This window comes from Dasypus novemcinctus, chromosome 2 (genome assembly GCF_030445035.2).
Source record: "Dasypus novemcinctus isolate mDasNov1 chromosome 2, mDasNov1.1.hap2, whole genome shotgun sequence".
NCBI lineage: Eukaryota > Metazoa > Chordata > Mammalia > Cingulata > Dasypodidae > Dasypus > Dasypus novemcinctus.
In genome coordinates this window covers 151,117,056-151,136,839 of record NC_080674.1, presented here as the reverse complement: position 1 = coordinate 151,136,839, position 19,784 = coordinate 151,117,056, and the positions used below count along the sequence as shown (strand labels likewise).

At 44.0% G+C, this 19,784-nt stretch overlaps 1 protein-coding gene and 1 long non-coding RNA gene across 14 annotated transcripts in view; both read right to left on the bottom strand.

The window, feature by feature from the left end:
* ARHGAP26 (Rho GTPase activating protein 26) overlaps nt 1-19,784 on the bottom strand; it is a 1,052,546-nt gene that overhangs the window by 386,586 nt on the left and 646,176 nt on the right. For 2 of the 13 annotated variants that reach the window (XM_071210395.1, XM_058280067.2), the window contains one exon: nt 10,596-10,660. The exons of the other annotated variants lie outside the window; for them this stretch is intronic. In XM_071210395.1, coding sequence (XP_071066496.1) covers nt 10,596-10,623 — 28 coding nt within the window. In that variant the 5' untranslated portion in view covers nt 10,624-10,660. The remainder of the gene's footprint in view (nt 1-10,595; nt 10,661-19,784) is intronic. 13 annotated transcript variants of the gene reach the window in all.
* On the bottom strand, nt 4,146-5,636 carry LOC139437138 (uncharacterized). The gene is made up of 2 exons (XR_011646814.1): nt 5,566-5,636; nt 4,146-4,310 (listed from the first exon to the last, which is right to left on the bottom strand). It is a non-coding gene; the product is annotated as an uncharacterized lncRNA (long non-coding RNA).

Sequence of the window (19,784 nt, the reverse complement as noted above, 5' to 3'; positions counted from 1 at the left end):
AAGGATGAGTTGTCCATCAATGGCCCCAGAAAGCCGCTTTATAGTCTTAAGAGATTCTTCTGGGCCAAACTGCAAGACACAGTCAAAATTGCTCTTTGCCGAGTGGATTCTCTGACCTTCCCAACAGTACTTTCACTCACTTCCAGGGCTCAAGAAAGGCAGGTCTGAGAAGTGAGGGAGGTCACAGTTTCAGAATAGCAGGCCTCTGTGCCAGAGGAAGACCTCAGCATCATGGTACTTCAGTGGGACAAAGCGAGGCAACAGTTTGAACAGGGCCCTGGCTGCAGGCAGAGGAGGACATGGACTTCCTGGTTAGCAAAGTTTTCTGTTTTGTTAGTCTTCTAAAACACAAATAAGAAGCAAACTTAATGGGCAAGATCATGGTTGTAATGATGAAAGGTATTCCAGAGAAACTACAGAGACCTCTTCTGGATCAAAGTACCTCCCCACTGTTCCCCACCCAGGACATTCAATGAGATCGTGTAAAATCAGTCCTACTGCTGGCAGTCCAAAAGCAGCAAGCAGCCAGAATGCACAACATGTGAGAATGCATGTGAGAAGTGGATAAAAATCCCTGTGGCTACAAGCCATAGGCATCCGTAGTAATAGCTCAACTGCTATAATTAGAATCATTTAGGGGAAAAAAAATAATTTAAATCTGCTCCAAGACAGCCTCCCTGAAGAAACCAAACTCTGAATTTCATGAGAGCCACAAGGATGGTTTTAAGAATCCAAATCCTGCCAGGCTGACATTCTTCCCCAAGAATGCCTTTGACCTTGACCAGCACATGCACTTGATAAAGAAGTGACAGGCCCTGCCTGCGAGGAGGGAGGTTCCATATTTCCAAAGGACAAAGGGGTCCCCTCCACAATACCCCCTAACATTTGAGAATATCCCATCGCTCTTCAAAGGTTTAATTACTCCCACCAGAGATCTGCTTCTTCCAAATGCCATCTGGCTGCTCAGAGTGTCTACCTGGTAAACCTTCCCCTTGATGCTTTATCCTACTCCTTACCTAACTCACACCATCCTTTCTTTTCTCACTGACATTTCTATGCACAGCATCACCTGTCTTTTCATAGAAAATCTACAGAATCCTCTAGCACAAATACCTCATCATCACCCCATCAAATTCTAGAAGAAGGACGGGGACAGTTAGCATATCCAAACTGTTGCTAGAAAACAGTTTAATTTCTATCTTTCTGGCCAAAATGAATCGTTTTTCCAAAGTGGAGGAAACATTCCATGTTACAACATGGAATGGACCCTGGAAATATAGAGACTTTATGACCAACCAGCTACAACCTCTGTCAAGTCTCCTCTAATCCCTCTGGTTATCAAATAGAAATAGTCAATAAGGCAAAAAATGAGAAGAGTAATCCATGCAGAGAGAGCACAAAAACAAAGCCCACATGGCTAAGAAGAACATGGCGGGAAGCGGACTTGGCCCAGTGGTTAGGGCATCCGTCTACCACATGGGAGGTCTGCAGTTCAAACCCCGGGCCTCCTTGACCCATGTGGAGCTGGCCCATGGGCAGTGCTGATACGCGCAAGGAGTGCCGTGCCACGCAGGGGTGTTCCCCGCATAGGGGAGCCCCACGCACAAGGAGTGCACCCTATACAGAGAGCTGCCCAGTGCGAAAGAAAATTCAGCCTGCCCAGGAATGGCACTACGGAGAGCTGACACAACAAGAAGATGCAACAAAAAGAAACAGAGATTCCCATGCCGCTGACAACAACAGAAGGGGTCAAAGAAGAACATGCAGCAAATAGACACAGAGAACAGACAACTGGGGCAGGGGGGAAGGGGAGAGAAATAAATAAAATAAATAAATCTTTAAAAAAAAAGAAGAACATGGCAACTACGGAAGGCCAATGTGGTAGAGAAAGGACAAGAGTGAAGCACTCAAGCCACTTAGGGTCTATAGAAGTTTAACCAATTCTACACAGTTGCCTTAGAAGTCACTAGTTGTACAAGTAAACTCAGTTCTTCTGCTAAATATATTGAATGAGCATATGAAGGGCAAGATGCCAAATTATTAGAACTATTAAAAATGCGGGGAAGAGAAGCAGATGTGGCTCAAGTGATTGGGCTTCCATCTACCATATGGGAAGACACAGATTTGATCCCTGGGGCCTCCTGGTAAAGGTGTGCCTGTTCAGCGAGCAAGGCCCTACACGGCAAGCCACACAGCAAGATGATGATGCAACAAAAAGAGAGACAAAGGGTAAAGTCAAGGCTAGACACAACAGAAACCAGGAACTGAGGTGATACAAGTGACAGGGAACCTCTCTCCACATCAGAGGTCCCCAGAATCAAATCCTGGTGGATCCTAAAGGAGAAGGATGAGAAGACAAAACGAGAAATAGACACAGAAGATCACACAGTGAATGGACATGGACAGCAAAAACAGCATGGTAAGGGGGAGGGGGAAAAAATGTAGGGAAGTGGAGGTGGCCCAAGCAATTAGGCTCCCATCTACCACATGGGAGATCCAGGGTTTGATTCCCAGGACCTCGTGGTGAAAGCGAGCTGGCCTGCACAGCAAGCTGGTCCAAGGAGAGAGCTAGCCCACACAGAGTGCTGGCCCACACAGGTGAGCTGGCCCGCACAGGAATGCTGGTCTGCATAGCAAGCTGGCCCACATGGAGAGCTGGTGTGGCAAGATGATGCAACAAAAAGAGACACAGAGGAGAGACAATAAGAGACACAGCAGACCAGGGAGTTGAGGTGGCACAAGAGATTGAGCACCTCTCTGCCATTCCATAAGGTCCCAGGATTGATTCCCAGTGCCACCTAAAAAGAAGACAAGCAGACACAGAAGAACACACAGTGAATGGACACAGAGAGCAGGCAGCAAGTGCAAAACAAAACAATGGGGGCGGAGGAATAAATAAATAAGTAAACCTTAAAAAAAAAAAAAACCCAATCACCAATGTGTATTTGGTAACACCCTAATGCCTGATATTGTCTAGCCAGTGTTAAAAATGTATCATATTTGGTAACACCCTAATGACTGATATTATCTGGCCAATGTTAAAAATGTATCTGAAAGATACAAGCATGGCCAATAAGCACATGAAAAGATACTCAACATCATTAGTCATCAGAGAAATGCAAATCAAAACCACAATGAAATACCACTTCACACCTACTAGGATGGCTAAAATCAAAAATCAGAGATTTCTCTGTAGAAAAATCAGAAGCACATCATATACTGCACCCAGGAATGTAAAATGGCATAGCCTCATTAGAAAATAATCTGGCAGTTCCCCAAATGATTAAACAACATTACCATATGACCCAGAAATTCTACACCTAGGTAATATGCCCAAGACAAATGAAAACAAATGTCCACAGAAAACTTTAAAACAAAAGTTAAAACAAAATTATTCAAAATAGCCAAGAAATGGAGAGAAGCTGGGATGCTGGAAAGAAGTCTGGAAATCATGCCCACATGGGTGATGGCAGAAGCCAAGAACTAGAGAGATCAGCAATGGAGAGACCCTTCAGTCTGGGAGAAGAGGGCCGCTGGGGTAGTCACAGGCCCACACTCAGCAGCCATCTCCCAACCCTCGCCTACCAGAGGCCTCCTCTTCAATTAAGTGACAATGTTTCAGGCTGTTTCCATTTCCCCTGGGGAAGATGTTAAGTCTAATGAAAAGGCCTGGTCAGACCTTAAACCTGGAAATAGAACAAGAAGCCCCAGATGCTAATTGAGGAAGTAATTCTCAGTGGCAGGGACCCCTCCCCCCAGGGTAGATAAATACCATACCAAAACCACACTCAAGAGTGGTCTCTCTTCTCCAACACAAAGTGGGGCATGCACAGCTGTCTTCTACCGACCCTGACCCAAGCAGTTTTGGCCACCCCAGGAGACTAGCCATGATGGAATTTCTTTCCCTGTTCTTTCGTGCACTTTCCCTGTTCTTTCGTTATGTAAGTAAAAAGCAGTCATTTGCTGAAAGTTTCTTTTGTGTCCTGAGCCTGTGTTCCCAGGACACATTGTATAGCAAGGAACTCACTCCACAAGGGGCAGGAAGGGAATCTTGGGAAGACCCACAGGTGAGCAGGGAAGGGAGAGGAAGGAAGCCTGGACAGTGTCGATAAAGTCAAAGGAAGAGAGAGAGTCCAGAAGAGGAATGCTGAGAAAAAGCATGGTTTAATTAACTGGGTGGTTCTTGGAGACCTTTGACATAGCAGGTTCAGAAGAGAACTGGGGAGCAGAAACCAGTAGCCAGTCTTCAGGGTTTCCGGTGGTAAGTCAGTAGAGGCCGTGAATTTGAAATATTCCTTCAAGTAGTCTAGCTGTGAAAGAAGAAGCACAGTATGGTATATCAGCAGGGAAGCTTTTTTGGATTTGGCTTGTTTTTGTTTGCTTTTTTTTTAAAGACAGCAAAGACTTTAGCATGCTTGTACATAGAGAGGAAAGTCTGCCACTGGAAAGAGAGGAGAGTCTAATGATTCACTTGGGGGCAGCAGGACACCGAGGAGCATGAGCTCTAAACCAGTGATGGAGCAAGCTTCTGGAGAGCCGGAGGACTGTGGTTACGAAGCCTGGCTCCCTCCCCCAGCCCTAAGCAACCAATGATCTACTTTCTGTCTCTCTAGGTTTCCCTGTTCTGAATTTTCATATGAATGGAATTGTATGGTGTGTGGTCTTTGTGACTGGCTTCTTTCACGTAGCATGTTTTTCAGGTTCATCCATGTTGTAGCATGCATCAGAACTTCACGATAACTAGCACTGGAAAGGAGGGTGGCTACTCGGCCTACTGATTAACAGTGCCACGGCTCCTTTTTTCCCTCTCCAACCATATACCAGATGATATTCAAAATCCAGATGGCAGATACCATATGAAAACAAACACACCTTCCCAAGCACCATTCACTTTTTTAGAAGACAAGTCAAATGAATACAAATATGAGTGTTTTGGGAGGGGAGAGGCAATAGGTGTGGCTGCAGTTGCTGTACTGTTTTACTTTTTATATGGGAACCTGTCTCACCCAAGGGTGAGGAAACAAGAGTCCACACCTACTTCACAATGGACACCCGGAAATGCTTTAGCTAAGCTGAAAATTATCTTGTTTCTCAACAGTTTTAACCCTTCAAAACATTTTTTCTTCCAAAATTGCTGACTTTCAGACCTATCCCCTTTTTAAAGTCCTGTTTGTGGCTCTAAAAGAATGGTGATAGGGAAGCAGATGTGGCTCAAATGATAGCACTTCCGTCTACCATATGGGAAGACCCAGATTTGATCCCTGGGGCCTCCCAGTAAAAAAGAAAATGAGAAAGGATGCCTGCATGGCGAGCCAGTGCCAGCATGGTGAGCCGAACACCCGCACAGTGAGCTGAGCACCTGCGTGGCAAGCCAAGTGCCCATGTGAGTGCCAATGTGGTGAGCCAAGTGCCCACGTGGTGAGCCAAGTGCCCGCATGAGTGCCTGCACAGCAAGCCAATGCCCACACAGCAAGCCAAGTGCCCACACAAGTGAGTCATGCAGCAAGATGATGATGCAACAAAAGAGAGATGAAGAGGAGAGTCAAGGTGAAGCACAGCAGAAACCAGGAACTGAGGTGGCGCAGCTAACAGGGAACCTCTCTCCACATCAGAGGTCCCCAGGATGGAATCCCAGTGTATCCTATAGGAGAAAAAACAAGAAGAGAAGACAAAAACAGAAATAGATACATAAGATCACACAGCGAATGGACATAGACAGCAAAAACAGCAGGGTGGGGAGAAGGGGAGGAGAATGGGGAGGGGGAAAAAAAAGAATGGTGATAAAGCCCCCCCCGTTTTTAAGAATGGTGATAACCCCCCCCCCTTTTTTAAGATCATGCTGGAGATGGTGATGGAATCACCATGGAACCAATAAACAGCACAGCAGATACTTTTGGTAAATGGTATCTGAATCATTACTCCCAGTTTAAAACCGATTTAGCACAATAATAACTAATTACTCCTGGGATGTATAATAGTATAATACACTCACATTCATCCTCTGACAGTCATTAGTAAGGCCAAGAAACCCAGGAAAGGGAAAGAGGATGCTGCCTGGCCCAAAAAGCAAATGCCCAATAATTAAAGCACATAAGCCATGCCTGGGCTACACAGAGTAAAGGGGCAGGTCCCCATTTTAAGGAGCTTCCAACTTTACAGTCTGCTCTAAGAAAATCCAATTTATGAAAACTGCACAAAGAATCATACGTGAGGGTACAGACTCAAAACTAAGAGGGCACTCCTTACAAAGCCATGACTATAGATAGGTTTCTTCTGCACAGTGCTCACATTGGCAGCACCCACACCATCTACACAACTTAGATTTGCACACAACTTTTCTCTAATATACACGTTATATGAAAAGAGACACATCTAGGGAAACGGGCTTGGCCCAGTGGTTAAGGTGTCCGTCTACCACATGGGAGGTCCGTAGTTCAAACCCCGGGCCTCCTTGACCCGTGTGGAGCTGGCCCATGCGCAGTGCTGATGTGCGCAAGGAGTGCCGTGCCACGCAGGGGTGTCCCCCACGTAGGGGAGCCCCACGCGCAAGGAGTGCGCCCCATAAGGAGAGCGGCCCAGTGTGAAAGAAAGTGCAGCCTACCCAGGAATGGCGCCACACACATGGAGAGCTGACACAACAAGATGACGCAACAAAAAGAAACACAGATTCCCGCGCCGCTGACAACAGAAGCAGACAAAGAAAACATAGCAAATAGACACAGAGAGCAGACAACTGGGGCAGTGGGGGGGAGAAGGGGAGAGAAATAAATAAATAAACATAAATCTTAAAAAAAAAAAAAAAGAGAGAAACATCTACCCTTAGCTGATGAACCAAGACTTGAGAACCATTTAGAGTGCAAATTTAACTACAGAAAAGGGGGGAAAACCTGGTGGAAGGAGAGAAACTGGATTGGGAAAACCACAGGGCCACATGCAATATTTACTTAAAACCACCTTTTCCTTGGTTCAAGGTTCCATGGTCTCTAATTTAACTCACCCCAGGGAGAGAGATGGCCACCCAGTCCTATCATCTCCTATTACAACATCAGCAGTGCTGACCAGGAGCTCAGGGAGTATCTGATTCACAGTCTAGGTAAAACCAAAACCATTATCTAGAGCAACGTAGTTTATATAATACCTGGCAGCTGAGAGGTAAAACAATCCCAGGCCTCACTGTGGGCAGAAGCCAACTTCTCCAACAGAAGTTCGATTCCTTTCTCCCAAGTCACTTTCCTTCACCAGTAAAGCTTTACCACCCCCAACACTGCCATTTGATTTAGTTCAACAAATACGTATTGAACCCCTCCCAGGTGACAGGCCCTATCTAGGTCAGAAGAAGCCTGGCCCAGCCCCCACCTTCATGGGGCTTATACAGCCCAGCTGAATCAGAGGGCTCCTGAGCTCACCCACAACCTGACTCCCATCACTGAGATGAGGGCCGGTTGTGTGTTTCCGCTGTTTCCTCTACTAATGTTTGCTTCCCCATCTCCACGTGTCCAGACGGACCAATCCTTCAAATGCCGTCTCTTTCACGAAGTCTTCCCCAACCCTTGCCGCATCACCCTCCACGCTCAAAGACGATGCTACTTCTGCACTTCATTTGTACCTGTATAATGTGGTATTCAATATGTTATCGTCCTTTGCTGCATTAGCCGTGTGACTTAAGCCAGGGAAAGCCTCTCTATCTTTAAAGAAAGGAGCTAATAAAACCTAACAATTATAAAAGAAAAAATAGCCACCTTTTGTTGAGGTCTTACTATGTGCCAGGGAAGTGCTATGAAATTTGCAAACACTTGTCTCATTTAATCATCACAGTCCTATGAGGTAGGCACTGTTACCCCATTTCACAGAGGATAAAACAGTTCAAAAAGGCTTAGTAATTCGCCCAAGGCCCACAGACAGTAAGCAACCGAGTGGAAACCTTACACCAGGGCACTCTTGAGCCCCTGGCCCCCTTCTCCAGTTCCCTACTCACCTCACAGGGTTGGTATGAGATAATACATGAAAAGTCCTAAGCACATTGGCTGGTCCTGGGCTTTACTGTCTCTATGGCAACCTCCTTTAGAGTATGCTTTAAACATACTAATCAACAGATTAATGAATGAATGAAGAAAATGAGAACAGCGAATGAAGATCTGACAAACTACCAAAATAAAGATAAGGAAGTATCTTACAAGTGGTTACTTAATAACCTATCTATAGATCCTCATCCAACAGCCCAAAATACAAGTCTCTTCTCCAAATGTCTTTCTGATGCATTTTTTCATTCCATGGTGTAAAAGGGCAAGGTGGAGGCAGCCACAGCAGAGGTGTGAGCAGGAATGACACAGCACATCCCAGAAGCCGCAGGCCCAGTTATGCAACCTTCACTAAAACAAAATCCCTGCTGAAGGGAAAGCCCATCCAAATCCTCTTTGCCAGTGGATGACTGGCGTGAGACATTCCCTGGAACAGAGCAGAGAAGGTCAAAGGGATTTACCTTCAAGAGGACCTGAAATTCTGGCTCACCTGTGCCACTTCAAAGGACACCCTCCTGAGAGCAAGAAAGCACACACCCCACCCTCCTTCCTATTCCCTGGTGATGCACTTTCTCTTCACTCATGCACCTCAGCTGTCCCCTGAGCTCAGTCACTACCCCAGTCATGTGAACCCGGGCAGGTCACAGACCCATTGGCATCTCAGTCTTGTCAACTGTAAAATCCAGGCAATACCAGAACCACCTCGCAGTGTTACTGAGGGGACCATTCAGCAGATAATAAACTTGGCCAGTGCCCACAGCTATGGCTGTGGGCCAGGCAACGGGGATGCAGCGATGCTATGACACCTCACTTACATAGCACACTGCCTTTCCCACAGGGAGCTGCTTGGCCCTCTGGATCCAAAGCAACCAAGGCCTGGTTCTTCTCCATGTATACCTGAGTAGCCAATGTGGCACACAAAATGCACTTCTTGACAATACCAGCAAGAACTCACAGAGCAGCCTTAGAGAGATAAAAGGTGTGTGGGTGGAGTAGGGTGGGGTGGAGGTAGAAAGGCAAAAAAGGGGGGAAATGCAAACAGGAAAATGAAAGAAAAGGATGCAGCCTGGCTGACGACAGGCCAGGATCTGTACTGACTGCAGGTCTAGGCTTGGAGGAAAGTAGAAGTAGATCCCTGTGGGGACTCAGGCTTCATCTATCAGGAGACTAAACGAGAGGATCAGACATGCCCCTGAAGCCATCCTGGCAAGGACCAGCCACGCCAGAAGAAAGGGCCCACCAGCACGCGGACATCAGCTGGGGCTGACGCCTGCTTGCTTTAACAGGTTTCAGTATTCAGAAACTGCACGTCTCTACAAAAAGCAGCACACACAGAAAAGTCTCTTCCTTTTCTAAAAATATCCGTCTGCAGTCCGGCTCTGAGACGGCCATCTACAGCACACAGCAAAAAGGATATCTACCAGGAGGAAAAGCACTTCCTTTACCGACAGCAAAGGGCCGGAAGGAACCATTGGCTGGAAGGAGGCCGGGCTCCTTTTGGGGAAAAAGCATGGGTACAAAAGAGCACAGTGATGTGTGTGAGACAGATTTGACCTGACTCCCACCTCTGCCACTAACCTCTCTGAGCCTCAGTTTCCTCACCTGTGAGGTGGGGATGATATATGCACCCACCTCACAGGATTCTTATAAGGATTTGAAATCATGAATGCAGGACACTTGCTACAGTTCCTGGTCTACAGCGGGCAAGCAACCAAGGGTGGCTTTGTTATTCCTGAAATCCCAGAGTCTGAGCTGCTCTCTCCCTTCTTTCTCTCACTCCTCTTCCCTGAAATAACCCAGTCAAGGAAGAGAAAGACTGATTTTCCTTGCCCCCTGGCAGCCACTCTGGAAGCTGCAGCTCCTGAAGAACATTCCTGCTTTTTCTGAGCAGGAACACACGGGCCCAGACATCAGGAGGCAGCTTGTTAGCAAAAGGAGAGGGATGGAAATGAAAGCGCCGTCCATCAAGTCCTCCTGAGGGCTCCATCATCCACCTGCCTGGCCTCACCTAAGTGTCCCCAGGGATCAGAAAGAAGTCGGGGGACAGAGGTGACATTCAACTAAAAGAGATTTTTGCCTGGAGCCCTTACGAGGCACTGAACACTCCAAAATTGAAAATGAATTTTGGGTGGTTGTACATTTTCTTGGGAGAGAGTCCATAATTTCATCAGATTCTCAACAATGTTGACAGACTCCTCAGAAAATGGTTTTAAAATCACTAGTTCATTCAGGGGAAATAAGAATGTTGAGAAAGAAAGAATAAAGTAAAACAAGCTCACATCTTTTAGCACTCAAGTAAGGGTATGTGCCAGGTACTTTACCATCTATTATCTCACACACTCACCACACCAGCAGGAGAGAGTTATCATTCCCAGATAAGGAAACTGAGGCTCAGAGGAGCACACCATTTACCAAGGTCTCATAACTAGCAAATAGCGGGGCCAAGACTCAACCCCAAGAATGTCTAATAGCAAAGCTCATGTTCCTAATCACATTTAGTGCTGCCTTCTCTAGTCCAAGCTCCCGGGTCTTATAAACAGGAAGGAAGGAAGGGAGGGTGGGAAGGAGGGCACTTACAGTTCAGTACTCTTTCTCCCACATCCATCCTGCTTCATGTCTTCACATAACTGATGAGAAATTTTCTAGGCATCAGGAAAAAACAAAAAGTCCTAAGGAAGAGTAAAAAGCTGAGCATGTTATATCACCACCATAAGTCTCAATTTCCTCAGTGATAAATAGTACTTCTCCATAAGGATATTATTGAGATAAAATGAGCTAAAATGTGTAAAGCACATAGCTTTGTCTGATATGTCTGGCACATGGTAAGTACTCACTGGATGGTAGGCATAACTCTATTACTATAGTCTAGTGAACCAGCATGCCCTACAGATCAGCGGTGCCATCTTTATGTCAATGATCCCCACAAGAATTGCTTCAATGAGTGCATTTCCCTACATCCCTGATTTCCACTCAAACAAACGCTAGTCAGAGAGGTCTCAACTGGGCACCCATGAGCAATGGCACTCTTCCCCCAGTTGCATGCTTGGGAAGCCAGCAGCAGCAGCAGCAGCAGCAGCAGCAGTCAGCGAGACTTGGGAGCACGCCTGGACCACAGAGCCAACCATCTGATACCATCTAGGTGCTGAGAGGTTCTGGAAGCCTCAAGGGTGATTTCAGGAAGTAAACTTGTCCAGAAGCAGAAAGCAACCAGGGAAATAAGTACAAGAAGTTATCAACAGTGAAGCAGGTCTGCCTTTAAGCCAGATTTTTTTTTAAAAGTCAGGAATTTGGTGGACCAGAGTTTGGGGAGGAACCAAAGTTTATTCATAGCCCTTTCATCCCTACAAGAAACCCATCTATCCAATGTGATTCTTTAAGGAGGATAATTTTCATAATCTTCTCCTAGAGTCAAAATATACCATCTCTATCACAATTAGTACTGTGTGTCAAGCCCTTTACATGTTATTTCACCTTACCATCACCAAGAAATTCTGCAGTGGCACCTTCCATTTTACAGAGGAGAAATTGGGTTTGGAAAGGTTAACTAGACTGCCTAAGATCATAGGGCTGGTAGGTGACAAAGGCAGATTTCTAAATGCCACATTTTTTAGATCAGGGGACCTGTAGGCATCTTTTTCTTCTAGTCCTTCCAGAAACACTGGGATTAACTTATTCTACTCTATCCTAATTCAAAAGATTCCTTGTGCTGAGTGCTGAACTCAAAATAAACTGCACTAACCTAAAGGTCAGCTTTGCTTAGAAGGACAAAAGACTGGGGCATAAAGGACACATCTCCAGCACATGTGAGGTGAGGATATTAAAAGGTGAAAAGAGGGGAGGATGTGACCACAAACCTTCTGTTCCACAGACTGGCAAACCCAGAACATTCCTCACTCCTCTCTCTTCAAGAAAAGATGTCTTCTCAGGAGAAAACAAAATTCTTAAAATGCTAGAATAGAGAAAGGTGACCAAAAAAGAATGCAGGGAAATATTGTTTGGGAGAAAAAAAACAAAAAAACAAATAACACCCTACAAGTGTTCTCCATTAGATTTCCCAAAGCAAGTCATGACTTTGGAACCAACCCATTAACACAAATCAAAATAATCTGAACCAAATGTTCCCATGTAAAGGCCTTTTCCTCCTTGAAGAGCTTATAATGTTCTGTAAGGGAAAATGCACTCACACACCAGGCCACCTTGCTCCAATAATTACCACCAGACCTCGAGGTGTGCATGGCTCTGCCCAAACGAGCAAAAGTATCTGAACCCCTAAACCAAGAGTAGAAGTCACAGAGAGATGGGGAGAGGTAAAAAAAAAAAAATGAACATGGCAAATTCTGCAACAGATTCTCCTTCTAGAAAGGAAACTCTATGATTTTTGTTCCTAGAAGTCATGCTTTAACAAGACTCACACACTACTGTACTTGCCTCCACCATCTTCGATTGGTCATCTCCTTTCTCCAGCCAGAAGGATCTGTTTCTTAGCAACTACCCCCTAACAACAAAAAAAGGAGCCAAGATGAAGTCAGACTTTTGACATCTCTTGCTCACTAGAACTCATGGGGCAAGGCTTAAGCAGAGCCAAGAAATCTACAGTTTCCAGGAGACCCAGGGCTCAGAGGCTAAAGAGCTCTGCAGAGGTGTCCTTACCCAGTGCCACTAAACAACCACCCTAGACCACTCGAGTCACAGAAAAGTGCTCTTACTAAACATTAAAGGCTATAATGACTCAAACCACCACAGGAACCACTGCATTCCCCAACTTCCACTACTATTCCTCAACCATTGTTTAGCGCATGGCAGCAATGATATCATGGATTTGGCCTGTGTATCTTCCAGCCTGGGAGTCTGACTTAGCACCATGAGGCCTGACTCCTGTGGTCACTTTCTCAGAGACATTTCTTTGACACCTCATCTATAGTCAATCCCTCCCTATCACCTATTTATTTCTTTCCTGGATTTTTTAATGATTTACAGTTATTTTGTCTGGTGCCATTCTTCACAGTCTGCCTCCATTAAGGTAGGAACCCTGTTTTCTGTTTTGTCCTCAGACCTCCAAGCCAGATACAAAGTAGGCACACAATTAATACCTATTGTATGAATGGGATAAGATGAAGGAAAGAAAATCACATGGAGGCACTCATAGATCCTGAAATGGTTACAGACATATCCAAATATTCTAACTTCCCTAAAAAACTGGTTACAGATTCCAAGTGTTTACTCTCTACTGTGTGAAAGGAATACTTCCTTTTATATTCCTAAATTACCTCAACTGAACCTTTCTTTGAGGGAAAGGGGAGAGAAAGAACCGGCAGAGAAGATATGGAATGGGTGGGTAATCCAATCATTCTTCCAGAATTTTGTGAAGAAGCCCATGCTTACCCTAGCTGTCCCTTGACAATCTAATCTCAGTTTACCAATGGAGTGCATTCACAGGGACCCTGGAGAAGAGGGTTAAAGTGAAACTCTTCAGATATCTTCTCTGCTGATGCTGTACTCGCCCACTAGGCTCAAATAATATGGCAACTACCACTGACAAAGATGGGTTCTCCCCATCCATGTACCTACTTTACAACTCTGAAATTCTTATCCATTACTTGTTTGCTGTCTGTCTTTTCCTCATGAATCTGTTTCATTGCAGCAGGATCTTTTTCTCAAGACCCTAGAACAGTGTCTCACACATTTAAAACCATATTAAACAACTGCCAAAAGAATTTAAAGTAACTGTGTACTCTGCAAGGTTGCCTAGGCTTCCGGACAAAGACTAAGGGTTTGTTCCCTCCTAAGAAAAAAATATTCTATGGATTATTCTTCCATGATGAGGTAAGGCCTTGCCAGCCACTCCCTATCCTATATTTACATGGCTCTCAGTAAACTTAGTTGAGGTTCCACCCAAAACTGTTTAAATGCAGCCATTTTATCATGTGAAAATTCACGAATCACACTTACTATGAGGATAAAGAGACTCAATAAACTACCTAAGCCCTGGGTGATTTCTGTAGCAGAAATAAAGTCAACTTATATGTAACAGATTGTGTTTTCCAAAGATGACCACAGCCATACACCCATACCACATGCTCTTCTTACAGTCAGACCTGGAGCCATTGATATTCCTCCATCAAGAAGTGGGGGGTCTATGTTTCCTCCTCTCTAACCTAGTAAACCACTGCAACTGCCTCAGCAAAAGAACATGGCAGAAGTGATACTGTGTGACTTGAGAGGCCAGGTCACAAATAAAATACAATATCTGCCTGGTGTGTGCTCACCCTCGCATAGTCTCTCTTCCCCTCTCTCTCTGGACACTTGCCTTTGAAGCCATCTTATAAGGAATCCAGCTACCCAGAAGCCACCAGGATAGAGAGCCCTACAAAAACTCACACAGAGATAAAGAGATACCCATTGGTTCCCACCACAGCTGCTCTGGTCTTCCCAGCCCAGGTACCAGATAGGAGAGTGAGCAAGGCTTCAAATAATTCTATCCCTAAACCCACAAGTCACCCCAGCCAATGCCGAGCAGACCAGAAATGAGCTGTCCTCTCTGAGCCCTGCCAGATGCCAGATTAGTAAGCAAAATAAATGCTGTTGACTTCAAAACAAGTTCTGGGTGGTTTGTTATTCAGCCATGGTAGCTGGAACAAGGTAAAACAATGGTAAAAACAGTCTCTCCCTTGAGGTCTTGCCCACATGCCCCGAGAGATAAGAGGGGGTAACTTCAGTCCTATATGCAGCTGGTGGGCTCAGTGTATAAAATCCCAAAACTTTCTGGACCAAGGAGTGTCATAAAACAATAAGCAGAAAAAATACAAAATTGCACAGCACACAGAGCCTTCCCACATTCTACAGCTCTTTGGACTATAAGAAGCTAAGTCTAGCTCTTTAGCCAGTTGCCACTTTCTACCCTCACTGTCCATTTCATTTTCACAAGCAGAGACTGAAAAGTAACAGTATTTTCCTTTTGAACAAATTCTTTTTACCAGCTTGTTCACTCTCACAAGAGCCTTACTCCAGGACTGTTTTGAATAAGCCAGAATAGGGATTATTTAACTATGGGGAGTCTCTCTCAGGTCTATCTCAATAGAACATATCAACCAAATCTGGAGAGTTATTTTTTTTAAATAAGAAAAATTCTTTAAGTTTCAATATTCATTGAAAAAAATACTTCACATGCATGTCTACTATACTACATGGGTTTCAGCATCAGATACACATGAGCTCAGCCCAGCCATTTGTGCGACCTTGGACAAGTTATTTAATTTCTCTGTACATCCATTTACTATATCTATAAAAGAGACAATAACTCTCAAAAAGTTACAGTGAGAATTAAATTAATTGATAACAGCTAACACTTATAAAGTGGTACTATGTGCATGCCAGGCACTGCTCCAAGTGCCTGCAGGTGCTCAGACCAAACCTGGCATACAATGGGCACTCTATAAGTAGAAGCAGCCATGAGTATCATTATTACTAACATCATTAGATTATAGATTAGCATTTGTTCTTATGACTGAAGCCATGATACCTTTTGGATAACTCCGTGAATATCAACTCTTATTTATAGAATAAGAGCAATAAGACTCAAACTCATGGTCATTGGAAAATGGATGTAGCTCAAACAACTGGGCTCCCATCTACCATATAGGAGGTACAGGGTTCGATGCCCAGGGCCTCCTGGTGAGGCCAAGCTGGCCCATGCAGAGTGCCAGCCCACACTGGAATGCTGCCCTGCACATGAGTGCCAGCCAACACTGAAAGCTAGTGCAGTAAGATGACGTAACAAGAGACACAGAGGAAAGAAAATAAGAAGATGTAGCAGAACAGAGAGTTGAGGTGGCACAAGAGAGTAATCGCCTCTCTCTCACTCCAAAAGGTCCTAGAATTGGTTCCCAGAGCCACCTAATGAGAATACAAGCAGACACAGAAGAACACACAGCGAATGGACAAAGAGAGCAGATGACTGGGGAGGGAGGGGGAAGGGGGGGAGAAATAAATAAAACAAATCTTAAAAAAAAACTCATGCTAATTCTAACAACTCATCTCAAATTCATATATAGGCATACCTCGGATATATGGCAGGATTGGTTCCAGATGACCACAACAAGGTAAATATTGCAATAAAATGAGTCACATGAATTTTTTGGTTTCCCCATGCATATACAAGTTATGTTTATACTATACTATAGTCTATGAAGTGTGCACCTGCATTGTGTCTAAAACAAAGATACACACCTTAATTAAAATGTGACAGAGACACGAAGTGAGTACTCAGTGTTGGAAAAATGGTGCTGACTTGCTTGATGCAGGGCTGCTACAAACTTTCATTTTGTAAAAAAATATGTGCAAAGCGCAATAAAACGAAGAGCAATGCCTATAAATGTAAACTCATAAGATGCGTAAGAATTATCTGAGGTATTTGTTAGCATGCAGCTCCCTGGCTACACCTCCAGAGATTTTGGTTCAATAGCCTGAGGTAGAGTCCCAGAATATGCTTTTTTAACAATCCCCGCTAATATCAGCCCCCACCCAGGTGTTCCCCAAAACCCTGCCCTAGAGATACTGGTGTTACTCTCTGGACCAAATCAGTCACAATGTCATAGAAAGAACATAAACCAAAAGTCAGAGACTCAGTTTTGCCCCAAACTAGTTCTACAGCTTTATCTCAATTACTTAACCTTTCCAGGTCTCAGTATTCTCATTTGCAAAATAAAGGTTTCAAACTAGATAATCCCAAAGGTGTTCCTGCAACACAACTTCAGGACAAAAGTCTCCCAGATCATCTTGTTTTGTCCATTTGTCACAACCAAAATAAGAGCTCTCATTTATTAACCTCACCCCCATGTGCAAGACTCTCTCCTGACCACTTAATTCATTTCATGATTTCCAGTGTTCACAACAACCTTGAAGTATAGGCATTATTATACAAAATGAGAAAACCTTCAGAGAGGTTCAGTAATCTGTCTGAGGTAACATAGACAGTAACTGTCAGAGCCTTAATTCTATCCCAGGTTCACCTGACCCAATACCTGTGCTCTTATACTATGCCTTGATCATTTCACTATGAAATTCACTCTTTATTTTAATGATAGCTTGGCTATAAACACTTTCCATTTAATGGGAGGCAAAGAAAGGAGAAAATGCAAAATCTGTTTCCTACTTAGGATACCATATATACATTGCTGCAGAATTGATCAATATTTTACCTCCAACATCTCATATTTACAGATACTCAAATTGCTATCGGCAAATGTCCCTTTAGGGAAAATGAATGCTCTATATGTTAGTGTGAAATTAAGTACAGAAATAATTATTCTTTAATTCTGATTCCTTCTCAAACAACTTGGGGCATAAAACTGCTTTATCCTTAGGAAGGAAGTATAAATACATATATACTTTACTGAGGCCTCCAATCCAGAGCTCCTCACAAACCATGATGTCCAAAAAGGAATGGAAGAAACAAGGAATCCAATAAAATAATTGATACTGACTTCATATTCAAAATCATCTTCTACTGCAGAGAAACAACATCATCTCACTCCTAAGCTTCTTGGCTCAGCAAAGCACTAAAGAGAAAGAACAGGGCAAAAAGGGAGAGAAGTGAGTAAAAGGAGACAATGCAAACCTAAAGAGTAGGGTTCTCTTCATTTCAAAAAATCATGCTCATCTGAGAACTGAAAGTAACAAGATAGCATGTCAGAATAGTGTATTTAGAACAAGGAGTTGCAAGGCCGGCGGGAGAAAAGGAAAGCAGAGAAGTGCACACAAAGCCCTAAGGTTGGTCAGTGGGAGAGGGAGGAAAAAGAGAATTTTGCCAAGATTTTTCCTCCCTTTCTTAATTCCTCTCATGGGAAGAACAGAATTTTCCAACGGAGTATCCTCCACTGAGCTGAGAGATACAATGGGAAAGTTTCTCATGACGTCTACTCTTCTGTGTTCTCTTGCCAAGCAACTTAAAGGGAACTTAATCCAGGGCCTTCTCGCCTCCGAACTTCATTATTTCATCTCAGGGACCCGGAGGAAAAGTGGAAAGACAACAAGGAGGAAGAGGAGAAGCACCAACCACAGCAAGTTCCGGATAATGGATTTTACACAACAAACTGTTTTGGCTTCCAAATTTGTTCCACAAGAAATTTAAAGGGTGTTTGAAGGACACGCAGCATGGGTAGGCCACACAGGACTTGAAGTCAGAAAAGCGTGAGTTCTGAACCCAGCACTATTGGAGTACTTTCTAATGACATGGGCATGTTATATAATCTTCCTTACATTTCCTCATCTGTGAATTGGGGACAATGCTACCAAGCTCATAGAAATGCTTTAAAGAATAAACGAAATGATGTATATAACCCATTTATATACATCTGTTATCTGACCCAAAGTTTCTCTACTTGAGGAAAGGAGGTACACAAAAAAATACACCATGAAAATATTATTTATATTTGTATAGCCGCAAACTCCTCTTACTGCTCTGAGGGGAGATTAAAGACTGGGGCCCCCTGCAGTTCTCTTCCAATCTTCCCTGACTTTAGTAATCCAGAGACAACTTTCCCTATGAAAGCAAAGGCCTGCGAGATGTGTCAAAATACCCACCAATGCCAAAGAAAACCATGGAGATTACTTCAGACTGGATATGTGAGAAGCTCCATATAATGTGAAGCCCAAAAAAGAAGAAAGAGAAAAAGTGGTCTTATAAACATACCCCAGGTATGTAATTTGCCTTACAGATTACATGTCCAACTTGGAGCAAAGGAAAATTTCTTTAAAGGATAAGTTGTAAATGATTCATCACAAAGTAAAAGAGCTGTCAGACCTTAAGGAAGCCAGCTCCTCTCTTAAAAGGGAAAGAATAAACCCTACAGCAAGTGAGAAGCCAAAACCTCCAGAGAGATCATTAACCGAATGGAGCAGTAACTGAGCACAGGCAGCTCAGAGCCCCTGGAGCCTCCCCACCGCGGCCTGGGATGCCCGGCCTGGGATGCCCGGCCAGGTCAGGCCGGCCAGAATGAAACAAACAACAGAGGAGGACGCCGGTCTATGGAACAGGGCAGATGTCCAGCCTTTACTCTCTAACAATCTAGATATCACGTCAATGTACATGAAGATTCCAATCCTAAAGGAAGCACAGAAGTGTACCAAGGAGGGGTTCGGGTTCCGGACTCAAGACAGCCTGGGTTTAAATCCTGGCTCTGTCCTTTGCTAGCCTGTACCCTTGGGCAAATTATTTCAACCTCTGTGTCTAATGTGTGAAATGTGCACACAATAACAGAACCAATTTTACCAGAGCTTGCAAAGATTATGTGAGTTAATAAAAGAATTTAGATCACAGCACTATCGGTGCTCAAATAAATGAAAGCTATGATTACCTATCTCATAATTGTTGACTAACCTTGACTGAGCTTATATTATTTAGCATATGTTAACCATTTAGTCGCCCAGAATACTAGGAGACAGTATATGGGAAGCACTAAGCATAATGCCCTCCCTGAACACAGAAAATGCTCAATAATCAATACTATTATTATAACCAAATCACCAAATCAAATCCAAAACACCCCTTCACTTGGTTCTGAAAAGACACCTGGGTAAAAGACAATTCAAAGAAAATCTGAAAATTAATCACCTGATAAGCATCTATTTGATAATAAGTCAATCAGGTATTTTTGGTGATTCACAGACTTCCTGCATAGAAGAGCCATTATCTTGAATATGTGCTTTTGACAGCAATTCCTGGACACTGGAGTTAAGTGAATGAGGCCTCCTGAATACTCTCGTACA